Source organism: Salmo salar, chromosome 19 (genome assembly GCF_965601325.2).
Source record: "Salmo salar chromosome 19, fSalSal1, whole genome shotgun sequence".
NCBI classification, from domain to species: domain Eukaryota; kingdom Metazoa; phylum Chordata; class Actinopteri; order Salmoniformes; family Salmonidae; genus Salmo; species Salmo salar.
Genome location: NC_138309.1, coordinates 26,519,903 through 26,528,966, shown reverse-complemented (window position 1 = coordinate 26,528,966; position 9,064 = coordinate 26,519,903). Strand labels below are relative to the sequence as shown.

At 41.7% G+C, this 9,064-nt stretch overlaps 1 protein-coding gene across 1 annotated transcript; it reads right to left on the bottom strand.

Annotated features, from left to right (window-relative positions):
- Positions 1–1,641: 1,641 nt before the first annotated feature.
- Positions 1,642–4,318, bottom strand: LOC145862258 (uncharacterized). Its single transcript, XM_082965503.1, has one exon. It carries the CDS (start codon positions 4,304–4,306, stop codon positions 1,673–1,675), a length of 2,634 nt encoding a protein of 877 aa, XP_082821629.1. The 5' UTR covers positions 4,307–4,318; the 3' UTR covers positions 1,642–1,672.
- Between the last annotated feature and the right edge of the window lie 4,746 nt (positions 4,319–9,064).

The window sequence follows — 9,064 nt, the reverse complement described above, 5'->3', positions numbered from 1 at the left end:
GACTTGAGCAGCTCTGCCCGGGATGGAGCCAGCAACTTAGCTGCTACCGGTCCGGTCCAGGCTACCTGCAGACCTCCTCCCAGACCTCCTTTTCAGCACCTCCCCTTAACAGGTGAGGTGGTGGAAATGATCAGAGTTGCGTTCAACTTGAATAAAGATGAGAAACTCTGGTCTGTGGAGCCACTGGTCTGAGGGGAGGACTTCTGTTTAAACCATGTCCATTTGGGGATATTTTCTAGGACAGTAGAGGTGGTGAGCAGAGATGAATTCAACTTGGATAAAGATGAGAATCTCTGCTCTGGGGAGGAGAGTCACTGACCTTAGATGGTTTGTTGCCTTGATAAAGAGGATACTTGCTGGATTGAGGAGAATATAATGTTTTGTGGAGGAAATGTGGCTTGATGACTTGAAGAGGAGGAGGAATTATTGGGCGACACTTTTAATTACCAACGTAACCTCAGTGGAACTGTGGCTTCATCGAGTTCCAGCTCTAGGCAGACAGCACGTCAGGAATGCTGTAAGACATCACAGAGACAGGTAAGTATCTATATATTTACATGTGTGTTGCATGTACACTAAACCCTCACATTTGGATAATGTCACTTTTTAACGTGACAACATATATTTTAACAGTGTAAAACATGAATACATGTTTAAACATTATTTACCTCCTCTTAATTCTCTTCCAGATGCTTGGCCTTTTCTTGTTCTTGGAGGTTGGCTCTGATGTTTCACCCTCTTCTGGAGTTTCCAGCTGCTGGCTCTCTGGCTCCCCCTGTTGGTTCTCTGGCCACTCCTGCTGGTTCTCTGAACTCCACTCCTGGTTCTCTGCCCATGCCTGTTGCCTCCTTGGCCCCTCCTGCTGGCCATTTCCAGATCCAACAGGCTCTTGGCTTACCTGTTGGCCTGTGGCCCATCCCGGCAATGCCTGACTGTGGTTGTAATCGTGGCTGTGTTGGGTGGTTAGACACCGGGTGTTGATTTGAGCATCAGCCTCCAGATTCATCTGTTCCATGAATTTTTCCTTCATCCTCTCCCTCTCATCCTTCAGTTTCTGATGAGTCATTTTTTTAAGCAGGGACTGCTCTCTCCACTGCTTATTGAAATTCTCCAACTTCTTCCTTCTCTCCTCATCCTTCAGCAGCTCCTTCCTCTTCTCCCTCTCTCTCTCTGCCCGGGTCATGGTGGATGTTAGCCTTGTGTGTCCAGGGATGGCTGGGAGGGGAGAAGAAGTAGAGTTCACATTCAACTTAGTGGATCTGGTATCAACTTAAATGTAATGGACACAGGGAATTAGGAATAGAAAACACAGTTGGAGCTCAATGATTCTTTAATCTTTTCAATTGAGCAAGGCATGGAATTTGTCAATCAAGTGCAATAATTCCCATCCCGAATTGACCTGATCCTAAGTTGAACATGAGTCCCAAATGGCACCTATTCTTTGTATAGTGCCAGGGCATATGTGACAGCTTAGGGCTCCATGGCAACTAGGGGCCCCCCGACCCCCCCAAAACCCTTTTTTGTGTGTGTTTTTTAGGAACTCTTTCTGGGTCTCTACTTAGTCTTGAGAGTTAGACTAGTAGATGACATAAGGTATCATTTAAAAACGTGGTTGTTACATCAGCAGTATTTTTCTTGTTATGTCAGTCAGTCACTCAATTAGCCATGCCAGCTAACATATTCTTTGGACAGTAGTTTTATATTGAAACAATGATGCAACATGATGACTGGTGTGGAACTTATGTGTGTAGAGGAGACTAAAGAGGATGATGTCATAAGCAGAGGTAAAACAGGTCTTACCTATGTGGACGATCTTATAGCCCTCCTCAGCTTCTCTCTGATACGTTCTCTCGATCTTTTTGAGGTTCCTTTTCTCCCACTTCTTACTTACCCAGTCCACAGCTCTTCTTCGGATACTTTTATCAGGTGGGATAAGGTCCTCCTGGTCATCTTCCTTCTCCTCCTCCTCTTCACTGTTCTCTGTCTCACCCCTCTTGTACTTCTCAGGGATCTCTCTTCTTTCCTCTTCTGCCATCTCCTCTCTTTTGTTTGCCTTTATGATGTTCTCTCTCTCTCTGATTAAAGCTAAATGGCCTTCAATGGCTCTCTTTCTCTCCTCCTCTTTCTTTTCCTCTCTCTGCCTCTCCTCCTCTCTTAGTCTGAACATTTCTTTCTGTCTGGCAATTCCAATCTCTCGTTTTTTATCCTGCTCCTCTTGTCGTCTTGCCCTCTCCTGTTTTCTTTCCATCTCCAGTCGTCTTTCCTCCTTCTCCCTCCTGATTTGTTGTCCTCTTTCTATGTGTTCTCGTTCCTCCTTCAACACTTCTAACCTCCTCTCTTTACGTCTATTGAAGACTTCCCGTGCTTTAGCTTTAACATTAACTACTACATGTTTCTTCATGCTTACTTCCTTTCCTCTCTCTTCTCTTTCCATGTACTCTTCCTCTGCTTTCTTAATAATCACTTCCTGCTTTTCTTCTATCTCTCTCTCCTTTTCTATCTCCAGTTCATTCTGCCCCTCATTTCTTCTTCCTACTTCCTCCCTCTCTCTCATAATCATATTTTCTTTCTTCATCTCTTTCTGTTGCTGATCTTTTAATTCCATCTCTCCCTGATTCTCATTGTCTTTCTCCCTTTCTTTCTCTTTCTCCATTTGTTTCTGTCTTTCCTCTTGTTGTTGTCGTCTGTGTATCTCTTCTGTCTTTCTCTGTATCTTGTTCTCCCTCTCTCTTCCCTCCTTCTCCATGTCAATTTGCTTCTGTTTCCATATATCTTCTTCTTCTTGATCTCTCTCAAACGTTCTCTTTCTCTCCTCTTGTTGTTGTCGTCTCTCTTTCTCTCCCATCTCTCTCTGTCTCTCTTTCTCATCGATTTCTCTCTGTCTCTCTTCTTCTCGTTCTTCCTCTTCCATCTCTATTTGCATCTGTTTAAATATTTCTTCTTCATTCTCTCTTTCAATCTCTCTTTGTCTCTCTTGCTCTCTTTCCATACTTTTTTGTCTCTTCTCCATTCTATTTCTTTTGATCTCTCTCTGTCTCTCTTTCTCCCTCTCTCGTTCTGTCTCTTCCATCTCTATTTGCTTCTGTTTACATATTTCTTCATCCTTCTCTCTTTCAATGTCTCTCTGTCTCTCTTTCTCCATCTCTCGTTCTTCCTCTTCCATCTCTATTTGCATCTGTTTACATCTTTCTTCTTCATTATCTCTTTCAGTCTCTCTCTGTCTCTCTTCTTCTCTTTCTTTCTCTTCCATCTCTATTTTCTTCTCTTTACATCTTTCTTCTTCATGCTCTCTTTCAATCTCTCTCTGTCTCTCTTCCTCTCTTTCCAAATGTTTCTGTCTCTTCTCCATTCTCTTTCTTTTGATCTGTCTCTCTTTCTCCCTCTCTCGTTCTTCCTCTTCCATCTCTATTTGCTTCTGTTTGTGTCTCTCCTCTTCTTCTTCTCTCTCCATCTCCTTCTTCTTCTCATCTTCTTGTTGTCTGTGTTTTGGTATTTTCTCCATTCTCTTTCTTTCTACATCTTTCTGTTTGTTGTTCTCACCCTCCATCTTCTCCTCCATGTCCATTTGGTTCTGTTTCCATAGATTTTTGTCTGTTTCCATATTTTCTAAATCTATCAGCTGTTCCTTGATTTTCTTGAAGACTTCCTCCAATTCAGACGTCTTTTTGTCATTGATGAGGGCTTTCTCCATCTCCATCTCTCTCTCCACTCTATATTTCATCTCCTCTTCTCTTCGTCTCCAATCATTTTCTCTCTCTCTGTCTCTATCAAATGTTCTCTCTGGTTCAGTCTCATCTTTCAATCTAATCTCTTCTTTCATTCTCGCAACCTCTCTGTCTAACACTAGTACATTTTGGTTAACCTGTTTCACTCTCTCATTCTGTCTTCTATACGCTTCTTTCGCTCTTTCAAATTTGATTTTGTATTGCATTTCTTTTGTTGTCATATCTTCTTTCAGTCTCTCAACCTCTCTCTCTAACTCTTTTGCCTTTTCGTTAACCAGTTTGACTTTCTCATTCTCCGCAATACGCATGTCTCTTTCTCTTTCAAATATGATCTCCTTTTCAATCTCTTTCAATCTCTCAATTTCTCGTTCTAACGCTTTTATCGTTTCTTCTGCCTGTTTCACTTTCTTCTTCATTTCTTGTCTTTCCAATTCTGCTTTTCTCTCCCTTTCCATCTCCCTTTCTCTCTCTCTTTCCCTCTCTCTTTCTGTCTCAATAGGTTTGTTGTTCCAGGCCAGTCTTGGTCGCTGATCCTCCATGACTTTCTGCCATAGCCTCAATCTCTCTATTTCTTGCTTCATTTTAAAAGGTTAAATTAGTGATAATCTATGACCAAGACATAGTTTCAAAGGATTTACAGAGAATGATACATAGAAATACAACCTAGACCTAAGTAATTGAATCAAACACTGGACAACATCAATAGCAGGGTTATTTTGATCAATTCATCTAGACAATTCATTGTCAATTAATGTATTGACATGTTTGAAAAAATTATGAGAAATGTTATGGACAAATACAAACACACAACTAGCTTGCCCATTCAGTTAGGGGTTTGAGAAATTCCCGTTGCAATTTTACAACAATGTTGCCTCTGATGTTTATGCTTGTAGAAATTAATCCTACAAATGATGTTTCACTAATGCAATTATTTACAACCTGCACACATACAGTTATCAACAACAACAACAGTAATGATGTTAATTAATAAGGAAGTTGATATTCAACCGGCAAAAGAAAGGCATAGGGGTTGAGATAAATTAAGGTTAGGTTCAAGACCTAGGGTTGGGTAAAGGTAAAGGTTAGGTATAGTTTCAGTGAGGTTAAGGTAAGGTTTAAGGAAAGGCATAAAAGTTAACATTGGGTTAGCGTACCGCTGTCCACTGTCATTCATTTTCAGCTGGGTAAATATACACTGCCTTTTAATAATAACAATGACATGTCTTACGTGGGCCAGTTGTAGATCCACCATCAGTAGCTCCAGCAGATGTTTGAGTCTCTTGATCTGCATTTTTCTCTGATTCTCCTTCGCTTCTGTGACTCTCTCTGCCTCCCTCTGTCTCTCTGCCTCCCTCTGTCTCTCTGCCTCTCTCTGTCTCTCTGCCTCCCTATGTCTCTCTGCCTCTCTCTGTCTCTCTGCCTCTCTCTGTCTCTCTGCTTCTCTCTGTCTCTCTGCCTCCTTCTGTCTCTCTGCCTCTCTCTGTCTCTCTGCCTCTCTCTGTCTCTCTGCTTCTCTCTGTCTCTCTGCCTCTCTCTGGCTCTCTGCTTCTCTCTGGCTCAGGATCTCAACCTTCCACTCTTTCATTAGACCCCTTTCTACTCTTCTTCTCCTCCTTTCCTCTTTTAAAAGGGATCTGAGATGGTCTGTCTCAGACTGTAATTGTTCAATGATCTTGTCCTTCTCCGTTCCACCATTCCTCTTCTTCTTTTCCTCCTCCCAGAGGCACACTTGAAGTCTGTCCATCTCCTTCTTCTGATTTCGGATCGTTCGATCCTTCCCCCTCAACTCAAGTATGTGGGCTTCCTTCTCTGTACAGGTCTTCTTCTCTTCTCTGAGGAACTGAACCTCCATCTCTGCCTGCTTGTAGCTGAGAGCAAAGGAATATCCACACATTATTTAGGAATTGAACTCAGACAATTTATTACAGTGTTAAAATAATAATTAAACCTCTGCGCAATTAAACTGTCTTTAATAACACAACTCACACAACTGTGACTTACAGTACGTGAATGTAAAGAGTTGACTGTCCGTGATGGCCAGAGGTGGGTAATGTGTAGCTCTGGTCCAGGGCGTTACGTACAGCTTGCTGACACTTAGCCTTCCTTCAGCAAGACGCACATAATGCCCTGGACCAGAGCTAGCTTATGTGATGAATGACTTACAGACTGTTCCACATGATAGGAGGGGGTAAGAAGCAAGTCCCAGTAGGAGACGGAGATCGTCCAGAAGAAGAAGAGGTGTCCATCTCCTCAGAGACTGCAGGAAAGGTCTACAAGTTTTATTTCTGGAAAATAAAGAGATGCCTTCGTTCAGCAACAATGTGTGTTTCTATGTTTCTGTCACTAGATGGGGCCATTGTACACAACATTTACTCACCAGGTCAGTGAATTCAGAAATAGTCTACACACTACAGTACTCAAGCTCTAGCCTACAACCCATCATGCATCAGCACAACTAATATAATAATACCTCATCACAACTTCATAATCACAGTACACCTGGATGGTGTTCACAAAGTGTTTCAGGGTAGGAGTGCTGATCTAGGATCAGATCCCCCCCCCCCCCTTTCCATCAACACGTATTCAGTTTGATTTAAAAGACAAAACTGATTATTGATCAGCACTCCTTCTATGAGACTTTGTGAATATGAGCCTGTGTGAAAGAACCTTTCTGGCATATGCTGGCTAGACAGTACACAGACAGACAGATAGTCCCGACAGACAGACAGATAAGTCAGCAAGACAGACAGACGAGTAGATATAGATGGACTGATTGATAGCAACAGAAAAAAAGTAAGATATAAATGTATTTTATAATGTCAGAAAGAAAAAATATTTCAAATACATTAACGTTCACCTTCACATGTGTTATCTTACCATGACAGAATTATAGTCTAAGTCGGCTAGCGGTTGGTTCATGTATTGTAAACTTGTGTAAATATTTGACTCACCTGAAATCACACGTGTCAACCAGCAGTTTTAGTGTGGAACCGAATAATATCTTTGGCATTAACTTTCTCTGGTCTGGAGCTGTATTGTTTCGTCATTTGAAACGCTTGAGCGTCATAAGCGGTTCACCGCGTCTGCTTGATTGACAGCTAGGGGTTCTCCTGCGCATCATTGTCCAAAAGTCGATATTGTTGAGCTACTCATAATTGATAAAGAAATGTATAACTATTTTCACTTGACTTTTATTTCGTGTATTTTTGCCTAAGGTTATTTGGTAGTCTATGTTGTGTGATTTCTCTTTGTATGGACCTAAAGTTCAATGAAATACAAACAGCAACCGTAGCCTAGAAACATTTCCCACACAAATACAAATGTGGGTGTTTAGTGAGTACACAAAATAATAACAGCACAGCCATAACTGTACAAACAAACATACAATCACAACTCTGGTGCACCTGTCCAGGTCGAACTGATCAGTATGTCACCATCACCAACTGCTGGACTACACCTGTTCCCTGGGGTACAAGAATCCAGTTGATCCGTTTTCAATTGACCACCGTTACCTCAAGAACCGCCTATTCCAATGAATTATAACCTTTTATTAGTTTGTCCCTGTGACAGTCAAATCCCAACCCCTAACCGCCTGTCTGTTGAGTGTGTCTGTTGATTGTGGTGCTCTCTTTGGATCTAATCTCTCCGCTGTAGTAGTGATGGGCTATCTGAGTCTTATCGGTGAACCGGCACATTTGGCTCATAAACGGATCTTCCTTCAAAATGCTTAAAATCAGTCAAGAACAATGACAACATTTCAAATATTCAAAATAAAAAATATTAAAAAAAAATATTCAAATAAATCCTCGTGGACCAGATTGACCCGCTCTCCCCACTATGTACTGTTTCTGCAGTGAGGATTCACCCCCTTTAGATAATGATGTTGTAATTTATCTACAGAAAAACGTTGTTCTGAGCTCAACAAGCAGTAGTAGCAGTATGCAAATCAATTCGGTTCCCGACGATCAACAAAAAGATCCGTTCAAAAAGTTCCGTTCGTTCGTGAACGACACATCACCACACTGTAGTTCTCCACCATTGCGTATCGTGAGCTGGAGGAGCGTTCGTCCAATTTCTCATCCAAGTAAATGGCAGCGGCGCATCATCCATCCGCTGAACTCCCAAGAGACTGGGAGGATGGTTTACGATGCAACAAGCGTTTGGGGAGCACATTCATTGAAACGCAATGACTGTTTTTAAATTGTTGAGGGACTCTTGCTCCAGGGGAAATCTCAGCAGCGATGTCTCTGCTGTGCGTCAGAGGTGGGATCTTTTCCTTTTCACTATGCTTATTATACTGTACATATCTGTCACATTAATGACATTGCACTCAGGAAAGTTGTCTGTAGGCTATTGGGGAGATGCGCATAGCCCGTTGAGTTGTCACGTTCCAGTCCAAACATGACCTGGGATGTGAGAAGGGAGCTATTCTATAACACATGTAGATGACGTGTTGTCTTTATATGTAGATTATATTTGTGTTTTATATTTCATATTTGATTGATGATTAGGCCTATGAGTTTTGATTCCACTGTGGCTACCTTGCACCATATTGTCCTCTCTTGCTATATCTTACACTTTATGCCCTTGTGCAGATCTTCTCTCTAAAAAGTAGTCATGATAGTGTGGATGAGTTGAGTAAACTACACTGTTGTTAGCTTCTCAGTCTGTACTGTACTGTCCCTGGAAGACCCTCCACATAGTTCACCTAGATCCAGTCCACTTTGTACCGCTGGTCAACTAATCATCCAAACCTCTGATTAGTGAATCAGGTGTGCTGGTGGTGGAATACATGATATGAACTGGTTAGGGGGAGGACAGGTTTGAGAAGGGAAAGACTAAATGGACTTTTCTGACCAACATCCCTCTAACAGCCCGTCTGGCCAAAACCTAAAACCTAAAACTGACTCTAACCTTAACCCTAACATTAACCAAACCTTTAAGCCTTAAAGGTAGTCTCATCATGGGTGTGATTCAGCCTGAAGCTGGAGAGGCCAGCAGCAACCAGCCCGACCACTTTGTTACTAGTTGGGGATGGATAGTATCTCTAGAGTTACAGTAGGGCATTTCCATGTAAAATGATTGTCTACTAGGTATTTTGTTGTAAAATCGTTAGATATTACTTGTTAGATATTGCTGCACTGTCGGAACTAGAAGCACAAGCATTTCGCTACAGTCACAATAACATTTGCTTACCATGTGTTGTGACCAATAAAATGTGATTTTGATTTGATTTGAGCACCGACGCAACATTCATAGGAGCATGTGTAATTTGGTGTCCAATGAAATCTAAGACTGTATATTTTGGGGAAATGTAATTCTAGATACATTTTTCAACC

Excerpts from the sequence above, each read along its gene's own strand:
- LOC145862258 (XM_082965503.1), bottom strand. The coding sequence starts at position 4,306 with ATGAAGCAAGAAATAGAGAGATTGAGGCTATGGCAGAAAGTCATGGAG.